The 26,253-nt window shown below is 30.2% G+C and overlaps 1 protein-coding gene across 1 annotated transcript in view; it reads right to left on the bottom strand.

Moving 5' to 3' along the window:
* Positions 1-2,757: 2,757 nt before the first annotated feature.
* LOC107452003 (uncharacterized) overlaps positions 2,758-26,253 on the bottom strand; it is a 113,874-nt gene continuing 90,378 nt past the window's right edge. Inside the window, exons 2-5 of the mRNA XM_016068270.4 lie at positions 16,837-17,000; positions 9,893-10,359; positions 8,201-8,344; positions 2,758-4,008 (exon numbers count right to left, since the gene is read on the bottom strand). Coding sequence (XP_015923756.1) covers positions 3,663-4,008; positions 8,201-8,344; positions 9,893-10,359; positions 16,837-17,000 — 1,121 coding nt within the window. The 3' untranslated portion in view covers positions 2,758-3,662. The remainder of the gene's footprint in view (positions 4,009-8,200; positions 8,345-9,892; positions 10,360-16,836; positions 17,001-26,253) is intronic.

The following is a 26,253-nucleotide window of genomic DNA, read 5'->3' as shown; positions in this document are numbered from 1 at the left end:
TCACGAAAGATTTTAATCTCACTAGTAGCTTTTGCTCCTTTGGTTTTCATATAAAAAGAACTACCTTTTCATTTTATGAGCGTGCATAATTTTGGAATAATTTTTTTAAATTATGTTTTAGTTGATCTCGAAACAATTTTCAATTAAGTATGCATCCGTGGCACCATCTCTTGGGACAAGTTAATGCTGCCTTTTGTGCAAACGACGCACTTGTTTGTACTATTTTGATAACAGTCTTGGCAACTGCCAAGCTTTGATAATAGCCTTTGCAATTAAATTACTTTTAGTAATTTAATTTTTAAGCAAAAACGAAATTGTTTTATACTTTTTAGTTTGCTAGAAGAACGCAGTTTGTAACATTTTACTATATAATATAACTAGTTTCAGTTACGTGTTTAAAAGTTTGTGTTGGTAAGTTGTCGAAACTTGGGTTGATGATAAAGCTAATCTTCATGATTCAAGAAAGAATTCTAACTTTAACGGACATCAAGTCCACAGATTTTAAGCAGAATTTAAGAGCACAAGCATATCGGAAAATGGCCGAAGTTTAAATTTGGTGACACAGGAAACTTACAGTGCCATTCGTCACAAAGCTGCAGTTAAAATTCGAATGTTTTATTTCAAAATCAGAATTTTCAATTGCCGGATATTGTTTGTAACCGCCAGAAAACAATGGAAGCTTCTATTGTCCATAACTCCAGATGAAAATCGAGTACTTTAAGGAGTCAAAAGTAGCAGGAATTTTAATGGATGATCAATCCAATTTAGCGATACAATCAGGTCGTCACAGTCAGAAAATGAATAAAACTTGCCATAGTTCAAACATGCAAGTACGGAGCTCTAATATAGACTTAGGTGCTAAAAGGGAAAATGTTGAAAATTTGGCTGCAAAATACAAGACTTGAAAGCGAGTTGAGAGGTAAAAATTATTTTTATTTTATTTTCTGACGAACTTCGGAGATCAAGTTTAGATGTGGATAATTAAATTCTACTACAAACACTATCAGAGCTGATGACAATGAAACTCATTTCATTTCATCGCCAGGTTAAACCAAAAGTTAAGAATAAGTAGACCAATTATATAACTAAGATTTTCCACGTCGTCTAACAGGGACCTTCAATTTTTCTATGGATTATGTCATTTTTTTGAGAGGTAATTGAGCAGGAAAAAAAAAAGACAGAAGCCTAATTCTTGCCATAAAGCGTGATCTAAGGTGGCGTGGTAATTTGAAGTAATTTTTGCTGTCATTTCGGTCTTTGTTCTTGGGTAAAGAAAAAGAATTCTTTCCATTATGAAGATGCGGCCTTGCCTCCTTCAATTTTACTCGTCATTTCACTTTTATTTTCCATTCCTTTTTTTTTGTCAAAAGTTTCTTCTTTGTTGAAAAAAAAAATCAATTTACGAAAAGGTTACGAGTAAACAATGTTTGAGTTATGAGATACATTATTTTTTGGCGATAAAAATCGCTGGAACACGCCAATCATTTTTAATTAAGAGAGAAAAAAAAAGACAAGGAAGCCAAGATTCTTGAATAAAATAAGATGAAAAAATGAAGTGAAATCGTTGCAAATCTCATTGAAAAATATGAGGAACCATAAAGTTTATGACACCCTTTATTTATACTTTTATAAATAATTTTTATCTTGTTCGAGACATGTTTTGTAATATCTGATAAAATTTATTATTTTGAGTTTTACCTAAGTAATATTTTAGTTATTAGTGGAAAATAATTATTAAAACTTAGAAGTCACTAAATGAATATTATTTAAGCTTAAGATTTTATACGTGAAAAATCTAAAGAGAAAAATCTGATCCGAAATTACATTTTCATTTTAGCTCCATATATCTTATATCAGGTAAATAACTAATACCACTCAATAATTTTTGATTTAATGATCATATTTTATTTTTACAAAAGACGCTTTAAAGGGATCTATTGGACAGCTTATAATTTACATATTGGTACTACTGATCCACTTCCAGGGACCGTAAGAAACTTCATTTTCACAATATTAGCATTACCTACTAGTATGGTTAATTAAGCATGACCAGCGTCAATAATAAATAGTTAAGCGTTTTTTCACGGACCCTGGAAATGGAGTTGTATCCACGTATTTGGCCAAAAAAAAAGCATCTTTTCTGACTTTTTCACAATGCTTAGAATAAAATTTGTCTTTTTGCCCAAAATTACTCTTACAAAAACATAATTTCCTATAAAAATATATTTTTAATAATTTTGAATTGTGCTAAGGAATCCTACAGTTTGTGTTAGCGGAATAACTTTTATTTAAAGTAATATAAAATGTTTTTTGGAAGCTTATTTAGTTAATTCTGTAAGTCATCTACTTAAGATAAAAAGCTTTCATATCATGTGAAACTTAGCAAATTTCATATACAAGTATACATAATATAGAAAAAAAGATGGTCAATTAGCTGCAAAAAAAACATTTATCACTTTTAAAAAAATTTTTTAAATTGTTACTTGACATATACACTTCTCGCTCAATTTTCGTGTAGAAAATCAATATTTAGACAAGACAAAATATAGTATACTTCGCTTTAAATGATATACAAAATTAACTGAATGAACGATTTCTTATTTGAATCAATAAAAAACGCTAATTAAATCATTAATTTATTAAGAGAGTCATTAAATTTTAAACTGAATCACTCAATGATTCATTAATACTTAACACATGTGTATTCAGGTATTGTCACTATATTTTAGAAAGACAAGGAGTAAATAAACAAAGAAGCATTGTTTATAAACGTTTATTTAAAAGTTTTGTTGCGCTAACAGATGAACAGCATGTATAAACCATTATAAATACCAAGATGAAGTATAAAAAATGTATTAGAATTGAAATTAATAATTAAAATACTGAAGTTTTTTTTTATTTTGAAAATACAAATATAGCTAAAGCAAAACAAATATCACAACTTAAGAAGGCACCGAAACCTTAAAAGACAATCTTGTAAAAGGTAAAACTCATTTTTAGTTTATCTTTTTACTTCATATCACATAAATTAGTGCAATAACAACCTTTTTGCGCAATTCAACATGAATTAAAACTCAACAATAAAATCAATATTTTAATTATAATCTGACTATCTTGACAATAAAGCGAAAGAAAGAGTTTCCTTGAAGTGTTATACGGTGGAAGACATATTCCCGTATATTCATCGATATACATCCGTATATTTACAAGATATATGGAATAAGTAGGTAAATAGCTTTTAAATTTTGTTCTTCATATGTTATATACAGATCCATCTAAAAGTTGCCTGATAATATTTCATGTGAGCTAATTGGATTTGAAATCGAAAACAATTTCCTTAAATTGAAACATTTTTCAGGCCAAACAGTCTCAACAATCTTCCAAAATAACCTTCCATCTGGACAAAACAGTATTTACAATTGTAAATTTCATATATTTTGTTTTAAGCAAGATCTATTAAAGATACCAAACATCAAATCGTTTGCTCGAATACATTTACCAAAAGATAATTCTTAATCCCGCCCTTCATTCCAAGAAATATCTTTATTCAGCAATGTAGGGCACCATAACCGGCATCGTTTACGAAAGAAAAAAAAAATAGAATGGTTGTCGGTATAATGCAGTCGAATGGGTCGTCAGTGAATATGAAAATCGAACGATCGTCAGCAAACTGAGCTATATGCAGACGAATCGTCTCCTCCAAAGTCCGAAGTGACATATCCGTCATCGTCCAATATTTCTGTGCTAATAGAAGATCTACCCCAGCTGGCTCTCTGCTGGTACCCCCTGGCGTCCCTAACTCTTTCGTACAAGTGAAAGTCCGAAATGGAAGAGTGCTGCCGTGGTAGTCCTCGGTCCCTCTGCACCCCACTGTCTTCGCTGCCACTAGCGTTATTACTGCTACGGTGTAGTCCACCTTTCCAACTTTGATGCAAAAGCTTCAGTCTCTTGAAAAGTCTTGAAGAGGCCGAAGATTTGGTGGAAGACATAGATTTCACAGTAGATGACCTGCAAAGAAACCCAAAAGAAAATAAGGTAAGTATTCATAAAATATGTTACTCTTATAACATTAACACACTGATACAAGAGTGGAAGAGGTTAAAAATCAATTTACTTTAACTTCAATCTAATTTAATTTTACTTATATTATAGCTCAGGGGAGAGTAAACTCACAAATGTGCTTTAAGATTTGAGTAGCACGATATGTACGCCATTAAGGACAGGATAATCTTGGAAATACATCCTATCCTATTCCATAATCTTTAGCACATATTTAATTTCGATAATGCCAAAATTCTTTCCTCCTATGTCACTTCTACTCATTTTGATGCTTTGGAGCCTTGTTTCATTCACATGAATTCTTCTTAACAACTTGAGTTTACATCCATAGCGTGTGGAACTGCATTCTGCCCACTGCAGTTTTCTAGTTTCGTTTTTTAAATTTATTTTCCTTTTTTTATTGTAGGAAATTTTACGCTTCCTGTTCCAAATTTATTGTGTTTCCTCATTTATATCTAGGGTATATTGCGATTAGGCACTTATTGGGTATAGGGGAAGTGGTATGTCTACTTTTCAAACCATCATATTATGAAGCAAAGTTAATTTTTCAAGTATATCTTCCGACTTCAGTTTGGGATTATTATTTGAGCGTATGATGTAAGTCTCTTTAGAAGTGAACGAAAAACTAATATAATATATATATACGAAGAGATTTTGAACGGAGTAATGGACAACGATAAGGGAGAAGCAAGAAAGCGACAGTGATTCTGAATGTAAAGACGAGATATAGAGCCAAAACAGCATTGAACTGAAAAAAAAAATTAAATAAAAAAATTATGAGGCATTTATTTAAATAACTGCAAAAAAAATTAACCTCCTTGAAACGAAGTTTCCTCTCCTTACATATATGCAAATCAATTTGCAAAAACAAGTCAAAATTGTTTATTTAACGTTGATTCGTATTATAATTTTATAATATCTATAAGCATTAAAAATAAGGATTAAAAATATGTGACACAAATTTTTCTGCAAATTTGATTTCCTTAAAATTTTATCACTATTTTTGTGCAATGAATCACAAAATAAAGTTTACTATCGTATGTGACCCACCGGATTCAGAAAACTTGCTGTAGATTTACAAACCCAGGTTTCGCTGACTTTCAGGTTTTAAAGAGAATTTCTTCGTTGAGCATTTTATTCTGGATATAGCTCAAAATGTATATTTAAGAAAATGAACGCAGCTCGAAATATGTGTTTAAGAAAAGGAGATTTAGTTATTTAAGAAAATGGACATAATATTTGATTCCGTTTTTTCAAATTTCGCTCATGAAAATTGTTCTTTTTTTAAGGAATAAACTTATGGATGCAAATAAATTCGTAATGTGATGCCATTAGCCTTCAATAGTATATTTTGTTAAATTAGTCTTTTTTAAAAAAAAAAAGATATTAAACGTCGACGGTTTTTACACTGTTGTCACGGATTCTATAAATTTATTTCAGAGGCATTTAAATAACGCTGTAAGATTTTAGATTTTTTTTAAAACCTCTTAATACGAAGAGACTTACGATACGAAGGACTTTGCCCCTTCATGACTAGACTAAGTAAAATATTTTTTTTTCTTTTTATTAAATCTACACATTTTCTGGTTAATTTCATCATTCTGGTTAATGACATTTATTCAAAATAAAAACTTATGCATTTGAGGGTCAAAATTTTTTTTTTGACAAATGTTTTGCGTCTGTGTGAAATAAGTCGTGATTATTGGTGCTTTGTCTTGCATTCTCTAGCTTTGTGGAAATATATTGCTTGTGCATTGCGTTTGCGACTTAATATTTCTTACGCATGCTTGTTATCATGTTCCTAACATATTTTTAAAATTTTAAAAATTAGTTTCATGCAAATCGTAAACTACATTTTAAATCAACTCTAAGTGCGTTATAGTTTTATCAAAAATTAACAATAAAAATAAAATTTTAATCGAAGTTTAAAATTTTCAATTACATTTTATTATTAAGAAATAATAAAAGAGATGTGATTATTTGTTAGGTTTTAATCAATATGCTAGTCATTAAGTTATCATTTTAGTTGATTACTTTATTAATCAAAAAGATATTGGCATTTTGGCTTCTAATTAAATACAATTTGCATTTGACAATACAGTTATATGCTTTTTTAATATCAGGACGTTCTCCAAACAAATTCTTTAGATAGAAGTTTTTATTTTAAACTAAAGTTCGATTTAACCTAATTTATTCACTTTTAAGCCTACTTTTAGACCAAAACAAGCTTTTCCCAAATTTAATAAGTTGTTGCAGAAATTGATTAATAAACAAGAAATATATTATGTAATTTCCATTTTAACTGTTTAAAACATAACTTTTTAATAACAGAAAAATTAGATTAGAGATCAAATCAAAGCTCAAAAATGCATTTTCATTCATTTTAATTATTTTTCTCTGTGCAAATAGATTAAAATTTCAACATATGAAGTTGAAACGATCATGATACAATTTCGTTTTTTAATTTATTTGCTAACTATTGTAAATGTTTTTTGTGACATGGAATTTTTCGATTTGTTTATTCCACTCATTATATTTAAGAAATTTAATGAAATTATGCAAAATAAAGCCAAACAATTAACTCTGACCTTAATCTCCAAGACTTTTTATTGCGTGAAAGAGTAATTTATATTTGGGCAATCTTACATAGAGGTTTATGCTATTACGTTTTTAATTTTAAAGCTATTAATCATTCTCTACTTAATTCATAGAAATACATTCAGTCAAAATATCGTAAGATAATTGTGCTTTACTGTAAAGTTACCATAAACTAAGTTTCTTATCTTTTTTCTAATCAGTGTAAATGGAACGATTATTAGGGAAAAATTTCAAAATAAATTGATGTTGAAAGGATGGTCTCTACCACGGGAGAAACTTTCATAACTAATTTACAATTTAAAGTATTAAAAAAAGTGAGTTAAGACAAACCTAGAGTAATCCATGAAGTTTCAAATACTGAAATAAAAAATTCAAAAAGCAAACAAATTATTGGAAGAGAACTTTCCCAATTGCTTTTTCCCTAAGTCTCTAATAAATTGTTTTCATTTTGATATTTTGAAAATTTCTTTTTAATACTTGAAACTTCGTGGTATTACTCTAGGTTTATCTTTACTCACGTTTTTAATACTTTAAATTGTGAATTAGTTATGGATGTGAAAGAGAATTTGCGATGTAGAATTTCTCCCGTGGTATGGAGCGTCTGCTTAAAGGTGCTAACATTCAACAGTAACTTAGTGCACACTTATTTCATACATTCAAAGTTATTTGCAGTTAAGATAATTTTATAAATTTTAAAATAAGTTTTTTTAATCAGGATAAAACCGATCAGAATGTATAGCAAATCATGATACTCATTCAATATTTAAAGTAGTGTTTCTTTTATGATTACAACAAATACATAATAAATACAGATATACTATTATGAGTACATAACTCATTTAATAAATTAAATGTATGTTGTTTTAGGCTTTCTGATATAAAGAATTTTGTAAAGATTAACTTAGTGATTGTTAAAAGATAGTATAAGAAAACCTGATAAACTAAACAGAGTGAAACAACAGATCACTTATAATGAAATTTGATGACGCAGCAAAACGATCTTCTAACTACACATTTAGATTTATAAATTGCTTTTACTCCATTAAACTGCAACACGAAGATTGTACAGCATCACTTTAAAAACCGGCTCCTTTAAAAGAAATTAGAGGTAGCACAATAATTTCAATAATTGGATTTATTTTGTATAAACAAGACAAGTCCCATGTAATATGTTAATATAAATATTGATTAAGTGAAAGAACATTGCTTTTTTAAAGCTAGAGTGGTAGATAGCAGAAAAAATATCCATTTCGCATTGACAAATATTTATAATAAACATAAAAAATGCACTACCACTTTTTTGAAGTAGGTTTTTATCATATATCGATCATTTTTTGTGGCTAGCGTTAATATTTATATTAATATATTACGGTGGCTGTAAATACAGAGCATTTGTCTATTACGTAAAGGTTTTAATGGGGAAAGTTGTTTTGTAAACAACCTCCTGATGTTTCTATACAGCCAAAAGCTAATTTTTTCCAACTTAATAAAATCTAAATTAAAATACTCTTCACTCAAGTTTTTAGTGAGGTTATAAGATTACCTGACAGCTGAATCTTCCTCCTCGTATGTATCGCCGCTAGATCCGGCACCATTCTGCGAAGATGAAGAGGTCTTAAGCGTTGGCATCACGTGATGAGCAATTTTTATTTGTTGGCGCCAGCTTTCTCCCCTTTCACTACAATACCTACAAATTTTATTCATGACAATAAATTTCTTTCATAAGTATACCACAATACCTATAAAAACTACTCATAAATATACTACAATAACTACGAATTTCATTCACTATTTATATGACAGTACCTACAAAGTATAGTCATTAAAAAAAAACTTATCGAACTCAGATAATTTTAGATGAAGTCAAGAACAAAATGAATATAAACACGGAAAAAAACGTGTTTCAAAATGTAATAATTTATTAATTTAATAAATTGCTTTCTAATTATTTAATTTTTTTTTTTAAGAGAAGCGTGTTAAATACAGGATATAGTGTGGAGCGTTATACTTCACAGACTGTATGGTACAATTTACCCACCAAAATTAATAATAAATTTATTCGTGCCAGAACTTCTATCAAAAATATTTCAAGTGGCAAAAAAATTAAATAATGTTTTAATGATACAAGTCTGCAATGATAATCTGCAGCAATTAAACAATATATGCTTGGTACATTCGAACCATTTTTAACAAAAATACAAGAGAACATCCTAATCTGTCAGATTGTAATTAATTTCTAAATTACTAGGAGTACCTTCTGCTCGCTCTGCCCACCAACAACCGGATTGCTTCTCATTCAGAGGTATGTTATTTTTTTCTTATTTGAAGTCTGTATTTTTCAAAAATGCAGAGAATATTTATTTTATAAAATATATAATTACTACAAATTTATGCTAGTACATTTTGTTGATGTAGTAATCGTAACTTGGGCTTGAAAAATAAACATCTGTGTTAGAAAAAAAAATTGAACTTAAGAGTTTGGCGAAATAAGAGGTAATTTTATTCGATAGTGATAAAATAACAATACGTCATTATATTCGAATGAAATTTTTTTCATCTCTCTTGAATTCTTGAACTAATTTTTTTTAAATATTTCTTAAAAAGTTTCAATATAAATGTTATCTATGATATCTAAATTCTATCTTAGATGCTGTATCTGGCAACATCTAATTACTCTTTTTTTTTCTGCTTTCGATATCAACTCATGCGCGAGTATATAAAGAGCTCGAGAGAGAGATATGAATTTTTCGAAAACAATGGATAAACAGTCCTTATTTTAAGCCAAAATGTGAGAAAAATTCACGAAAAAAAGAGACCTTAAAATTGCAAAAATTTCGGAAGAAAAAACTCAAGATTACTAATAAATACAGCCCGCCCTTTCAGCACGTCAAATTTGTACTTTTTAATTGCATTCCTACGGGCTGCAGAGTGGCCCGCAGAGTATTTTTATTACAAGTTTAATACTTCATGATTCTCGAATAAATAATCGAATGTTAATTTTTTTTTTATTCCATCGCTCATTATGTACATTTTTTTATACACCTCTGGAATTTGAAGTATATAAATCTTATAATTTATGCGTGATAAAATAAAATGATGCAACCGCCCATAATAGCGGCGGCAACGTCGCTGACGATTTCTAAGATAGAAGTTAAATTATAGATTAACTACGGTTTTTAAATATAAGAAGTTTTCGCACATAGATTGAGAAATAGCACGTATGAAATATACTCACCTAATCATTTTATTGAATTCTTTAGAAAGTCTGGCTTTTTGGTCATCTAGGGGTCTCAAGAAGGTGAACTCACTACTGGTGTCTATCTCTAGTAAAGTTGGATCACCATTGCCCAATCCACTTTTTAGAGCACACGCAAGAATGACGTGCCTTTCTTCAGACCATTCCAGTCTCAGTAGACCAGTGAAAGCACACCGAGAGTTCCGTGGTCTGTCACCGCTTACAACCCGCACTGTAAGTGGTAAGTTGGCGATGGCCAGTAATTGTGACAGTTTATAAACATGACTGATGCTGCGGGTTCTTCGACCCGCAACTGAAAAGAATTTTCCTGGAGTGGGGAATGGCAAGTATAGTAGATCTCCTTGTCGATCGACTACCTTGGCATAGCGAAGAGGCTTGGAGTGCTTCGACGAATAGGTGGTGTCTTCATAAGCACCTAGGAACTGCAATACTTCTCCTGCCCTTACCTGAAATATTAAAAACGACGATTATTTTATTTATTGTAAAGTTTGGATTAACTCGATCTAGGGCTATTTTTTGGCGAGCATTTCGAAGCTGTGTCCTTATTTTTTAAACACGCATTTCGATCTGTGTCCTTATTTTTAAACACGCATTTCGAGCTGTGTCCTTATTTTTAAACACGCATTTCGAGCTGTGTCCTTATTTTTAAGCACGCAATTCGAGCAGTGTTCAGAATAAAAAACTCACCAACGAAATTAAGACGCCAACTTGGACTTATCTCAAATAGAACTCCAATAGTTCTATTTGAGATATCACTTTTTGACGTTCAATTTGTGACGATTCTATCGTCATTTCACATCGTTTGATAGTTTTTTGTTTTTGTTTTCTTGGCAGTTATCCTTTTTCGACTGATTTCGAATTCTCACTTTTAAACGATTCTGATTGATTCCATCGTCATTTCATAGAGATAGTTTTTTCGGAAATTATCATTTTTTCTGCACTTTTCACATGGTTTTTCATATTCTGATATTTCTAATTGGGTAACAAGGTTGAATTTTCAATATAATGAGTTTGAATTCTTTGACAGGGCTCATACCGACCCCAATTTCCACTTAGATCGACCCCTGTTTTCATGTTTTTTTCATTTAATATTTCTTGGAACACACTCGCATCCCAGTCTCCCATTCGTCTGAAACCTTAACCCTAACGGGTTGATCCATTTAAATAGGATACGAACTTTCACAATCAATAACTTTCTACCAAATGCCAGATAAAATACTCCTTCGTATTAAAATTTTAATGTGTGTAGCACTTCTGTTCCAAAGCCGTACATGGCTGCATCTCCCTTTCGTCGCAAAATTGAATATATAAAGAACATTTTAGGCAAACTTTACACATAAATTAAATATTGTTAAAATTGAAACAAATTTTAAAAGCACTGAAAAAATATTAAGCAACACAATATAAAGTAACTTGGATGAGCAGCCTTATTCTCTGACCAGAAAAACTGTGGTTATAAGAGAATTTCAATATTTTATTTTCGTTAAACTAATTTAGCGTCAAATGACTACTAATACCGTCCATCGAATTCATTTGAATAAGCGAAATATTGAGAATGGAATAAACCGCAACCACTCAAGTTTTCGTATTACGTCACAGTATTTGGTCAGACCATAAAAAGAAAATAATATATATAAAATGAACTACTCGAAAATGACATGGTTACGGAAATTTTTATTACCGGAAGAGTAATCAAAAATAAAAAGTGAAAATAACTTTTAAATTGCCAGAAAATTACTTCGTTCACCACATTTCGTCCTTTAAATGTGTTAATGTAGCTTGAAAATTTCAAGGTCAGAAGGCAGTTGAAAACAACGTAGTTTGAAGGCTATCTAAACAGCTAGGTACAGTTTAAATTAGAAATTATATAAAATATTAAAAGAGTTACAGAAAAATACCTGTAGAGGATATTTTAATTATAGTATAGCAGTTGTATAGGTTGTTATTCAAAGTACTGTAATTTTGTAGATTATGTAGTGAAAGTGATCAAAATAGGCCGATGCTTTAATGTGATTGCTAAAAGAAATCCGGGATAGACATTTGTTGCTAAAAAGCTGCTACGCTTGCACGAGTCCTGATTTTTTTTTTCTTCTTTGAAACATGGTGGCAGAATTACTTCTGTTTTAATCATTTTTTGATCATTGAAGTTACCACAAGATAAGAATAAATGTAATCTAGAATTGAAAAAAGCTCTTGATATGATTTTTATCAATGAATTTACATTTCAATTTATGTCATCAATGAAGTTTCGTATTTCCGATACTGTGCCCCAAAACACATAACAACAGAAAGGATTTATTATTTACAAACCACCTCTTGAAAATCGTCCAGAAAAAACTTGATCCAAATGAGTGCTCCAGTTCTGAGTTATTAGAAAACATACATTCAGACAGACAAGCTTTTGCATATAGAGAGAGAGAGATGCATGTATTAGGCTTCTTTTTTTTAAAAAAAGGGCAAAAGACAAACTAAAAAAATTACAATTTGCTCTATTTAAGTACAAATAAAGGTGAGTTTCATTCCCAAAGCAAAATAAAATATACTTTTTTTTTAAATCTCAAAATAACTTAATTCAGAACAGAATGTTAAACTACCTATCAATATACGTAATTTTATTAATGAAACACTGATCAATTCATAATAATTTGAGGCCACTAAGTAGAAAATTTTTACAGTACAATTAAAACCAGTATAAATTATTCTTTCACAATAAATTTTTTATTAAAATTGATAATAAATACTTCTTTAAACACATAATTTTCAAGCAGTGTTTAATCGAAACGAAAATACAGTGAAACGGCTAGTACTAAAGCAGTTATAGCTTAAAGTCCTTAATTTACCAATAAGAATTTCTATGATCATTGCATAGTTGATTGGGATTAATTATTTTAAAAACCAAATGACAGAGACTAATCAATAATTGTGGAACTAAAAAGCTCCACTCTACCAGATACGTTACTGCATTTGCTGAAAATAAATAAAAATATTCATTCCCATAAAAATTTGATATTGTAAAATTATAAATTTGTTTCCTTTTCATAAAATGACTGAAGTGCTAAAAAATTTGAAACAATAAATCCTGCAGGAAAGGCTGTACGTCCGCATCATCTATATATACTTAGACACTTCTTAAGTTCGAACTATCGAATATTGAAACTTTTATTGGTATTATATGCAGCATAAAATTTTCAAACAATAATTTTTTATTATTTTTTATGGGATATACTAGGACAACAAAGACGTTTCTGAATGTTTATTGCAAAATTAGTGATTTAAACTTGGGTCAAGAACTATCAATAATAATGTTCCTTGCACTTTTCGTTTATTTACTTACAAGCACAAAAATGAAAGAAAAACTTTAAAAGAAGAAACTTATAAAAAAGTTCTTAATACGTCAATCAAAAGTAGAATTGAAACATGTTCATTACTTGAAATAATTTTGGATCCCATCGAAAATAGATACCGAGACCTGAGAATTTAAAGTGTTTCTCAATTCTTAACATCCTATGATTTAAACGTCAAACGAAGATTTTAATGATGGTGGGTGATGCTTAAAGATGACAGCTCACCTTTTCTTTTTAAGAGCTTCAACGCTTTTTTCTTATGAGCCCCTCACCTACAAAATGACTGGAATCTTCATTTCGTTATTATTTTTTTTCTTCCCTTCAACTTTTTCAGTTGGCAGCCCTGTCGCCTTCTGGAGTAAGTGGTTTACCTTGACATTGAAGTAGAACACAAGACTACTATTAATAACTGAAAGCCGAGGCGGAAGAGTTTACACCCAAAGACGGCAAATTTCTCTCCCTGGAGGGATTTTAAATTCTTTCGATTGAGTAAGAAATTGAAACTGTTTCCGGTACTTTCACCCAAACATGTTTCTTAAAACGATATTGAAAGAGTCAAGTTCAGAAGTTCATCGATTTAAAAAAGGGAAAAAAAAAATTATGTAACAAGTTCATTCCATTTCCACGAAAAACACCGAAAATTGAAATGAAAAAATAATTCCTTTAGTGCTGTATATGAATAAACCTTGAAAAAATGAAATAAGTAAAAATGATGTCATATAAACAGATAAAATCACATAAACAGATGACACATGAATCGTTTCGGGACTACATATAATAAAGCAACTTCTTCAGTGTCTAAATTTTATTTTGTGTATCAACATTGTAGGAGGTATTTCAATATACTATATCTGCTTACCTTTCTGTAATTCTTCTCCTATATTTCTATCGTTTAATTTCTTATTTATCATTATTAATGTCTATATGTATACACATATCTATATTGATCTTTTAACTACATATCTAACAATTAGAGCCCGGATTTTGATGACCTAAAAAATCTCAACTAATGCCCTTAAAAAGTGCAAAAAATGCCCTTAAAAAGGGCAAAAAATGCCCTTAAAAATCCAAAAATTGTACAAAAAATGCCTTAAATAAAGTAAAAATATTGAATTAAAAAATGTTTTGCTCTTTAAAATTATTATGAGTCATTTAAAAAATATAAAGCAATGCAATACTTGTTCTACGTTCATTAAAGTTTGAAAAATTTGTTTTATATCCTAAAATAACAAAAAAAGGAAAATATATTGACCCCAAAATATTTTTATTTTGTATTGAAGCTTTAATGGATATAACAACTTCCATCTCATAATATTACTAAATATCAGAATTACATTGGATTATTAAATGTTTTTTGATAATTTGAAATGTAAACGAGCGTCTCTTGTCTGAAAGTAAATTTTCATTCCTGCAGAAGCTTCTTTCAACGTCTACTGATGTTATAGGTGCGTACTTGAAAAAGACGGTCTCACTTACTGACAATTCTTCTTCAATTTGAAAAGATTTTGCTTCACCTGTTAATATTCTGTAGATTTTCTTCATTGTTTGGAAGCCAGTGTAATAATGAAAATTGATAAAAAAATAATGAAAATTGTAAAAAATTAACAAAAAACTTTAAAAAATGCATTAAAATGCAAAATACGCCCCAAAATTTAAAGAAAAATGCCCTATAAATCTAAAAAATGCTCTAAAAGACAAAAAAAGGTCCAAAAATGCAAAAAATGCAAATGTCATCAAAATCCGGGCCTTACTAATAATCTATCCTATTTGGTACTCGGTATAACGGATGGTTTTTCTTTAGTGTGGAAAAAAAGAAGGAACATTCTGTATTTCGACAGATTAAAGGAGCTTTATGTTTAGTAGAAACGATCGTTTATGTGGAAATATTTGCATTTATTTCACGTTGTTTCAGCTTTTTTCAAACATCTTAAACCTCAAACCAGGAACTACCTCATAAAATTCCATTATTCTTATTGCCGAATATTTTAATTAATATGCAATTTAATAAGAGTGAATAAATTTTATATAATTCGTAATCGATAAAATAAATCTGTTTTTTTTTCCTTCGATTGAACTAAATATATAGCACTTTTTATTAATATCTCAAATTTGGAGATAGAGATAAAAAAAATCGAAACATAGAAAAGGGATAAACAAGATGCTGTTTAACTTCCCTCTTAGGGGATTAAGAGATATTTACTTTTTATTATTCCCTGCAGACTTTACAACTTTTTTTTCAAAGGTTATGTAATATGCAATTAATAATTTCAAAGTTTATGTAATATGGTATGTAATACATAATTTTTTATAAATGTTTCCAATTGTAGCAAATTTTCTTACTCAAGAACTTATTCTTATATATTTTAAAAAAAGTTTTCCACTTGTATTTGTGGGGAAAAATAAAGTTTTAAAAGTAAAAAAATCGATATAATAAAGTGCAGGGAAATTTAAAAAAAATATTCCTTTGAGATCAAAAAATTCGCGAAACTGACATTCAAAAGGTTTTTTTTTTTTTTTCATTTGAAGTGCTATTAAAATCATAGAATTAGCATGAAATGATCCATTCAAAAAATATTAAAATAATTTATTAGAATAAATAATTTGTTAGGTATAAGAGAATTTATCTTACATTGAGACTCATGCTTAGAATTAGTTCCCTTTTCAAACTTCTAGACCCCAAAATTTTAATGGAAAAAAAAATATTTAAAAATTAAAGGAATTTATGAGATCTAAAATCTAACCTTTAATCCCCAGATCAACCTGTAAGTTATATTTTGAAATTCCCAAAAGATGCTGAAAAATTCAGATATTATTTAACTAACAATGAAACATTCTGAGGCATTTAGAGAAAATTTAATCACATAATCCACGGTCTTGAGAAATTGTAATCAAACTCGTCTCTGTTGGCAAGCAACAAAGAAGAGAGTTTAATACGAGATTTCTATCTGTGGTTATTAAGGAACAGATTACCTAGTATGAAAAGAAATTTCTTCTCTGCATAGCCCTATAATTCTAAATATTCATGCTCGCCAACTAAAATAAGTATTATCTAAAAGCTCGAATATGAGATTATGGATTTTTTTACACAGAAACAAGGAACACAAAAATAGCCATTTCTTTTAAACATAAATGTAATATTACTTTTTCCTTTGGATTTAAATGGTTCTTTTTAAATCTGACAGGCATCGCACTAAATGATACAACGATACGGCGAAGAGTTTAGTTAAACTTAACGTTTTCAGACAAGGTGGCAGGCTTTGGTAGGTTGATAATTTTGGTAGTTTTGTCTAAATTATGTCTTGAGTTAAAAGTAGGGGTAAATGGGCATTTTAAACTATATCTCTTCAACTTTTAAAGCAAGAAAAATTGAACTTATTTGGAGAATAACAGAAATAAGTTTGCGAACCATTTTGTGTAAAAATAAAACTATTTGGAACAGTCATCACATGGCTCCAGAATTAAATCTTGGATTAAAGCTCAAATCCAAGCCACCCAAGCTAGAATTAAACCATTTTAAAAGTTGCACTTTTTCACTAAGAGTGAATGAGTGAAATATAATGTAAAGTAAAGCACACACACCTTCGCTTTTACATATTTGAGATTTCCCTTTGGATCTGTGCTCTCCTTATAACCTTGGGTTTGATCTCTCGACAGGAAATACGGGACTTGAGCTGTAGCTATTTCACACACACTGTTGAAGTAACCGGCTGTATGTCCCTCCTCTGTAATTACAGCCAACCAACCTACAAAAATGAAGAAAACATTTATACATTCATCTAATTTATCATTATAGATATTAAAAGAGCATGGAGAGACAGCAGGCAATGAATCTTTTTTTAAACAATTAGAATTCATTACAATTTGATTCTGGTCGTTTTATGTATAGGAAACAGTATATGAAATCGACTGATTCCTTGACTCGAATCATCTGAACCGAATCAGTTTCAAACTATTGAATCCCTTCAACGATCCCAACTAGCGATTCGGTAAAGTACAAACTTCTACTACACTTCAAGAAAAAGGTTCGGTGTTGAGCTGCTAGTGTTACCTTACTTAAACTACAATATCAGGCGAATTTGCTTCAGCCTAAATAGTAAAACGTTTTAGGCTGATAATAGCATAACATTAGGTCAGCTAAGTTGTAATAACGTAAAATCAAGATTAAATAGTATAATTTGCGCGAAAACATTATTCAATTTAGCACTGCATTAAGATTGCGGCAATTATATAATGGTTTAATGCACTCCAAATTGTGTAACTGCATATATAGTATAGCCCAGGGGTGGCGAACCTTTATGCACCAACGTGCCATTTTTTCAAAAAATTGTTTAATGAGGTCATAGACGTGCCGTCAAATAATTTTGACTTCGTGATTATTGGGAAAATAATAATACTAAATTCTATCAACTCAAAACTCTTTATTTACTATGAAGAAAAGAAACATTTTGCAATGTCTCAGTTATGCGTGTAATTCAACCTAAAGTAACATTAGTGTGACTTCTGTTGTTGCAGATTAGAAGACAAATGACCTATATTAGGTTGTAAGATGCTAGTTTAAGCAGAACTGTTAATGTTTTTTTACTAGTTATTTATTGTTAGCTTGTTTTTTACAGTTATTGTTTTTTGGCATTAAATTGTTAATTTGTTTTGTTAATTGTTTATTTTTTTGTTTGTTTTTGTGAATTTTTATTTAATTGTTAATATGCTTCATAGTGAACTTTGTGATCGGTGGCGTGTCCAGAACATTGTGTCGCGTGCCATAAATGGCACGTGCGCCATTGGTTCGCCATTCCTGGTATAGCCTATACTTATTAAAAATTATAAAACGTCTAACAGGAACTGTTTTTGAACAGTTGCTGAAATTGGTCAGAAAATAATGCGTAAATAAAATTTGGACTATGGCAACCTATCACAATACAATGGTTTATCGTTCCCCATTCATCCACCGTAACTCATAGACTAAAAGTAAAAAAAAAAAAAAACGTTCGGGAATATTTTATTTTTAGTAAATATGAAATTTTGAAAAGCTTCCTTTCTAGAAATAAACGAATATTCCATTCCTCAACTTCTAAAAATTTCTTTCTCTGTTTTTAGAAATTTTAAGGCGCTATATTTTGCAGGCAAAAATATTTGAGTCCACTGAATTAATCAACTCTGCAACTCTTTTAAGATGCAAATTTCCATTTTTAAGTTGTAATTCATGAGTTGTAATTCACATATGAAATTAAAACAAAAGTAGTGTAGTTGTAAAAGATTATCCATTGTGTAATGAGTTAGCAGAACATCATTTAAGACACTTTTTCTTCTTTTTTTTACTCGCAGTTGATTGGCAAAAATGGACTCAATGGTGGCAACCAATTGAAACATCAACGTAAGGGACAAAAATTTTAAAATTGAGATTTTTATGTATTTGGCATCTTTGCATGGCAAGCTACATATATGGCAAAAAATATATTTTACTTTATTAATTTTTTTGACATTTTACTTTATCGCTCATAGCATTAGAAATAGGAGGAAAATAGTTATCAAGCCACTTTTCTCGGAATCAATAGTGTAGCACTTACGTTTTTTTTTTTTTGAATTGCACGGCAGTATGCAGTGTATCCAAACACAAAACTTAAATAGCAGCTTTTCAAATATTTTTCAGCAGCAAGCAATTTGTACAACCTTATAAATGAATGCAAATAACGAATTTTTCTACAGAAATAAGCATTATACGAATCTAACTTAATTTAACCTGCAATATTCGGGTTCTTATTGCAACCAAACCTTAAAATGGTAAGTGACATTTTAAAAGTAAAATGTAGATGAAGCTACAATGGCAACCAGAGAAATTTTTTACGATGTTAAAGCTTTAATTTGATAAGTTATTTCATAAAATGATTACTAAGAAAATAATTTATATGCACAAATGATAACAGAATCATAAGATAAATGCTTGGATGTTTGAGGCATAGGCGAGAGCAAACAATTCTTTTTTGCAACAAACATTTAAAATAAATAATTCCGACTATTGAAGAAAAAATTAGATACAGCGGCAGGCTTAGTATTCGAAAAAAAATGCTCAACCAAACACTTTTAAGGACCATAACATTATTTCATTTCTTAATTATTCTGATGAAAAACTATGACAAAAATATTTAACAGCACCAAACTTCATTTTAAAATGGGCACGATCTTCAAACAAACGTTCAGGAAATGATAATCAAAGAAAAAGTAATCATAGTACAACAATGCGTCTCTACCCATTAATCAAAAGTAATATGGGTGTTGATCTTCAGTCTCACTTAAGATGATAAACGACTTTAATTAAAGACACACAACAACAAATACTCATTTTAAAAAAGACGCCGGGTGGCATTCTGATTGTAAGGAGTTATTTTAAAAACAGAAAACTGCAGCACGTCTCTTTCGTCTCTTTGTGATTCAACGAGTGTCATTCAGAGATGAGTCTCTCCTCAATTGAAAGAACTGGATTTAAAAAGTAACATTGCTTCATTTTAAACGTAAGTCACCAATTAATCTCTTTCTTTACGATAACCGGAGGTCGACTAAGTGAATGAGTAGATGGTATTTTGGTCATTTGAATGATTAAAATAAGTAAACTGTAGGTTTCTCGTGAAAAATTATTAAAAGTTACCATTTACAAACAGCTAATACTGATTAAAATTCAGATTTGTGGTGCAAAACACTAAAGCATTGCTAAGTTTAAAAGACTTTTAAAAAACCTTTAAAAGGTACAACTTTAACTTTTCTGCACATTTTACTTTTTTTTTCTACCAAACTTCACTAGATATTGTACCCAAATTTCATTTATGGGATTGTTATATTACCTTTCTTCAGTTTTAGCAGTGTATTTTTTATTAGAAAAAAAATCCTAGAAGCATATTTCAAAGTAAAAAAAAATTAAACTCCGGGATTAAAATAATTTAGCTCATTATTTCATGAATTCTATTTCCATTAAGTGATTTTTTTTAAATTTAAAGAGGATCCACATCGAAGTTTTCGAGAAAAAGAAACATTTACTACCTATACACATGCTAATACAGCAGGATAATTCTAGTCTCTGAGAAACTTTTAACTCGTTATAACGGTAGAAATGTGTATCGTAGGCTAATAAAAAATATTACTAAGGTATGTTGGGACATTATACAAAGTCTAACATCTGTCAGGTTGATTAGAAAATACCATTTCAATACTGGAGACTTCGAATTAGCCAGGCGCATTGCGATGTGACGTCAGCAGCTTGTAAAGAGCCGGGTTTTATAACTAGCCTACGATATATTTCTGGACATTTTTCTTACTAAGACCTTCAATAAATATCACTTATTAAAAGCCTGAATAATCAATGAAATGCACACTGATGATTTTCACAACGTATTTTTAATGAATTCCGCGCAAACTAATTTACATAATGTCACCATGAAACCTTGTGAACTGCCTTTTTTTACAACACAAATCGAGACAATCATAAATTGCTCTTATATTTATTGTAAATATCGTAAAAATCTGCAGTATTTAAGAAACGATTTATCACAGTACTTAGACTTTTAGTTCTAATAATCAAATTAGCCATTAACTTTCTTTATAAGTATTTTTATTGAAGATTGAAAAATTTGCTAAGTTTAATCAGATACCAGTATACCAATAGATATACAAATTCACGAAAGAAGCAAAAATTGTATAATGTCTGTTACTTAAATTTTACATCAGTATGCAGATCAGATTCGAAAATGAAAATTAGGTAAAAGCAAACTCAATCACATCCCAAATCTTTCAACCAAGCATTGAACATACCATTTCAAAATGCATCTGTCAGGCCACACACACACACAATACCCAAACAAAGTATTCAACTGCCGGATGAAATTAATCTCTTACAAATCAATTTCACCCTAAAACAAATAACTTAATTCTTAAAGGCACACAATCCTTTCAACACCACACCCTTAAAAATGAATTCAAAACCCTACAATACTCTTGTTTAATACTACTTCGAAATAGGGTTGAAGCAGTGGAGAACACAAACCCAAGAAAGTCAATGGCCAAGTAAACTCGACCCAAGTTTATGGCAAGAGAATGTAGAAAAACTCTCATCAGAGATAAGAAATCCATAAATCGTCTGCCCGATGCTGCAATTGTTCATTAGAGCAATTACGTGCTAGATACCCTATTGCTGTGATTAACCTCTTGTATAATATAAAACCTCGAGGCAATGGTCACAGTAGCTGGGAAAAGTTACAGGTGTGATTAACGATAGGGTTTCGATCAATTATTACGGTTAGAAGAAGAGAAAGAATATCAACGGAACATTAAGATTGTTTATACGCTGCATTTAAACGTAGTACTTTACATGAATTTAAATTGCGTTAAGTGCCTGATACAATTGATGCTCTTACAATAATATTTAAGTTTAATAGTTAACCCTGTTTAACTGAGCAATTAAGATTGCTCTGCTTGGTAAAACAACGAACAAATTATTAAATATAAAGATGGGGAAGATAATTTTTTTTAAATCATTAGAAAATAAAACGCAATATTAACTTACTTAAAAATTTTTTTTTATAGATATTTCGATTCAAAATAAGTAACACGTGACAAAATAAGTATTAGACCATGAAAACTTCTATAGGCGTTCAAAATCTTGATGACAACAAGCTCGAGCATGGTACATAAACACTATTGTACCGTATTAACAACGAAAATACTACTCTATTTTGAAAATATTTAATGAGACAAATGAAATTTTTTCTTTGTTTTATCACTTACTAGCCGAATACCGAGTAAAAAAATAATAAATTAGCATTGAACAATAGTACATAATCACATACAAAAATGAAATGCATGTACCAACACAATTAGATCCAACTTTTATTTATTTACTACTTTTTTTATCCTTTCCAGTTATTAAACTAGGGAAAAACACTTATTAAATAGTTCATCCCATCAAAATAAAGATTAACTGCCTTCAGTATCATCTAGCATAATGCTTTTGCTCGAGGTAACTCATGATTTTTAAAATTTACCACAATCAAGCTACTTTCTCGTGTATCTTTGATAATCGGTAAAAACCAGTTTCTTCAGTATCTATCCTAAAAATGTACAGTGTTAATGCAGCTGTAATAGACACCCAATATATTCATAAAATACTTCGTACCCACATAAGATATTGGGGACCTGTTAAAACTACACCAATTACCATGAAGTTATAAGTAGTACCTAACACCAAAATTAATCATTATTGATGTCAAGAATGGTAAGACGACAATTTTGCGTTTCCCCATAGCGAATAAGTAAGGTTTCTCCGTTAATTTTGATTTTTATGGCATAGCTAATAATTTTTTTTATTTCAATTAGTAGAGATTATCAATATTAATGAAGCATCATTGAGGTCAGTAATAGATTGACGATTTTTTATGCTCTCTTAAACGAAAATGTACGATTTCTAAATTAATTTTACCTTTTTGTACCTAGCTTATTATTTTTACTTCAATTTGTAGCTATTACCAAACTTAGTTATCATTAACGTTAATAATAATGTTGGCGCTTTTCTACGTTTATTATCCACGAATTAGTTTCATTTCTCCATTAATTTTGCCTTACAGTATAAATTTTTTTTCCTTTTTTCAATAACCTTTTATTTTAAAATTATTTTGTTTTACAGTTACACATTTTAAAAGCATAAAGAATCAAACCCAAAGCGTCTCGTAGTCAGATAGTTATTCTATCACAAGGCCCAATTTAACTAATAAAGAGTGCTTATTTTCAAATGCGTTTCTCAGTGAGTTGGCTGACTAGTGAGCGATATTATTTTAAGTGGTGATCATTGCACACGCACACAACCGTAAGATATACTAAGTACTAATTTTCATCCGAAAAGGAATTTCTCATGTCATGTCACTCTTCGTAAGTGGATAGTTTTGAATACCACTTCAATTTTAAAAAAATATTACAAGAGCATAACTACTTACAATACTTCGGAGAACTCGAATTCTTTTTTTTTTTTTGCAAGGAAATAAACTAAAAATAAAGAATTGAGTTAGCACTTTTAATATTTTTGAAAAAAGGTACACAAGAGAGTTCTGCTGGTTATTAAATATTTCAGTCATTCACGGAAGACACTGTGTGATAACATCTATATTTACAAATATTAGTGACAAATAATGGTATTTGAAAGATAAATATTTTGTCAGCCTTTGCGAAATGAGTAGGGGAGAGTGGGGTCAATTGTAACAGGGTACGATTGTAACAGAGCAAAAATTTCGAGTGTCGGGCTCTAGATTTGGTTCCTAGGTGGCACACAAGGTGTATTTAATAAATCTACATGTACACCCCTGCTGGCAAACATTTTTATGTACTTTTGAAAGAGTTACATCACAAAAGATGTTTTCACGCTACGTAAGTACTTTTTTTGGTATTAGAATATTATATTGTAACAAAGTAATTTTTTTAGACAAATAAAAATTATTAACCAAATATGTAAGTGGACACCTTAATTAACACTTCAGAAAAAAAAAGATTAGTTTTGTTAATTAACTAGCATTGTTTTTAACAAATGAAGTTGAAATGGCGTCTTGGGGACGATTGTAACAATAAGTAAAGGGACAATTGTAACAGCTGAAAATAAATAATCTTTTGTTTACAAACCATTACTTAACTCTTTAAGAACCACCAATAGTTTCCTATATCATTTATATTATGTTGCATATGCATTATTTTATTTGTCACCTTTCACAGCATGAATTAAAATTTTTAACCCTTTAAAGTTAAATTTTAACCCTTTAGGTCTCTGCTCATTATTATTTTTACTCCTAAAATATCGCTACTATTTTGATCAATAAAAAAATATATCACAACTATGATACTATGTATAATTAACTATGTTTTAGTTGAATTTATGAACTGTTACAATTGACCCCGTAAGTGGGGACAATTGTAACAAGTGCATGACTGTCAAAAATTGTTAATAACTAATATAATAACATTTAAAATTAGGTATTTTTTTTCTAGTAGAGGATAGTCTACTTTACTCGTCTGTCAATTAATACTAATAATATATTTGATTTTTTGTTAGTTAAAAATAATTAAGTGAAAAATGTTACAATTGACCCCACTCTCCCCTACTGACATATTTGACTTTCACCGAAGAATGTAGGAGGTATTTTATAGTTACATATCCTCTGAAAAAGGAAGCTGTACCACGCTTATTCTCTTTCACCTACATAAGTAATTTAAAGGACAGAAAAAGTGAGTTCAGGCAAACCTAGAATATGTCAAACACTGACAATAATACTAATTTAGGAAAGTTCTCTTTCTATAATTGTTTGAATTAAGATTTCAGCAAATGAATCTTCATGGCTTACCATACATTTCCCTGAACTCACGTTTTCTATATTTTGAATCTTAAATTACTAATGAAGATGAAGGAGAATTCGCGATGAAAAATTTCTCCCGTGGTATAGCGTCCTCTTAAGAGACCTTTTAATAAATCTAACTTTTTTATTGATTCAATTCACAGTTTATTCTGAAAACTATTAAGAAAATGACGAGCCGTGAAGACTCAGGGGATAGAGCGTTTACCTTCCAATGAGGTGAACCGGGTTCGAATCCCAGCGATGGCGGGTCTATATGAATTCCGCATCCGGCTCGCACCGACTACAGGGCTGACGTAAAATGTCCTCAGTGGTAGACGGATCATGGGTGAGAGACCCCTTGCCATCAGCCTGGCCGCAGGAGGTTTTCCTTTCCATGCAATGCAATTGCGGGTTAGTTCCATCAGAAAGTCCTCCACGAAGGCAAAATACCTCTCAAAAGTCGATCCAGCAGTTCCCTTGTCTTCTGAATTGAGTTCAAAATGACAAGGCTACGGAGTTGATCTTGAGTAGTCGTACACCCAAAATTGGGTCGGCTGTTCAACGACGGTTATAAAATAAAATTAAGAAAATTACAATTTTAGCTATATTTCTAAAACTGATGAGGATTAAAAATTATATTTAATTTCAATGAAGAGAAATTATTTCCTAATAAAGCCTCTAAGATTCAACTCGAGAATCCAAGAAATAACGTTTTGAAATGTAACTGAAAAAAAGCATTCATTATGAGCGCTAAAATTACAAGGCGGCGAACTAATCGTTTCTATGGTCGAGTGCTAATTACCCGCAGTCGTAGAAATAACAATAAATACTTTAGCACCACTGACCGGATTCATGAGAGGAGAACAGAAAGTAAAAATGAATAGTCTGCAGCCATATAACAACGACCGAGGAACGTGACGTCTAACGTATATAACATCTTCATTTTTTTTTTCAATCAACTTTCTCTCTAATCCAATCTTCATTCTTTCCCTAAAGCGTCTTCTCGTTCCCTCACCTTTTAAAAGTTCTTCACTCCTGAGGCAATGAAAACAACAAGAAGGTCTGAGATCGAAAAAATGTTCCCACAGCTGACGCAAATCGTTGAACTTGGACGCCCAACTCAGTAAGGATGTCGTGTCAGTTGGACAAAGTCAATAAAAGGATTGATGGATTGAGCGATAAGCCGACGCGGTTTAATTTAACAATCCTAGCAAAAAAAATTTTTTTAAAGGAATTTTCCATTTTTTACCTTTGGGAAGCGATTTGAATGAGAAGATCAAATAATTTTAGTTTGGGTAAACTAAAATGATGAATTTTACTTTTTTTTTTCTCCAAAATTGCTTTAGCATAAATAGAAGCCAAAGACAGAAAGAAAAAATTTTGCCATGCCAAAAAGAGTATTTATTTCATATGACAAAGAAAGTTTGACTTAGTGGAATGTTACAAATCTTTCATTTTTGATAATGATTAAAAAAGTAATAATCCAATTACTTTCTTATTAGCTCTGACTATTATAAAATCACAATTGGGGTAAAAAAAAAGCCCTCATTAATATTATATATGTTAAAATTAGATGAAGCATGGGCATCTAACGATGTAACCAACCGGTTTATCTTTTAATATGTATATATATTTAAATTTT

Source organism: Parasteatoda tepidariorum, chromosome 1 (assembly GCF_982258835.1).
Source record: "Parasteatoda tepidariorum strain Cologne lab strain chromosome 1, Ptep-v5.0, whole genome shotgun sequence".
Classification (NCBI taxonomy): domain Eukaryota; kingdom Metazoa; phylum Arthropoda; class Arachnida; order Araneae; family Theridiidae; genus Parasteatoda; species Parasteatoda tepidariorum.
The sequence above is the reverse complement of the archived record's forward strand: the minus strand, read 5'-3'. Positions and strand labels throughout refer to the sequence as shown.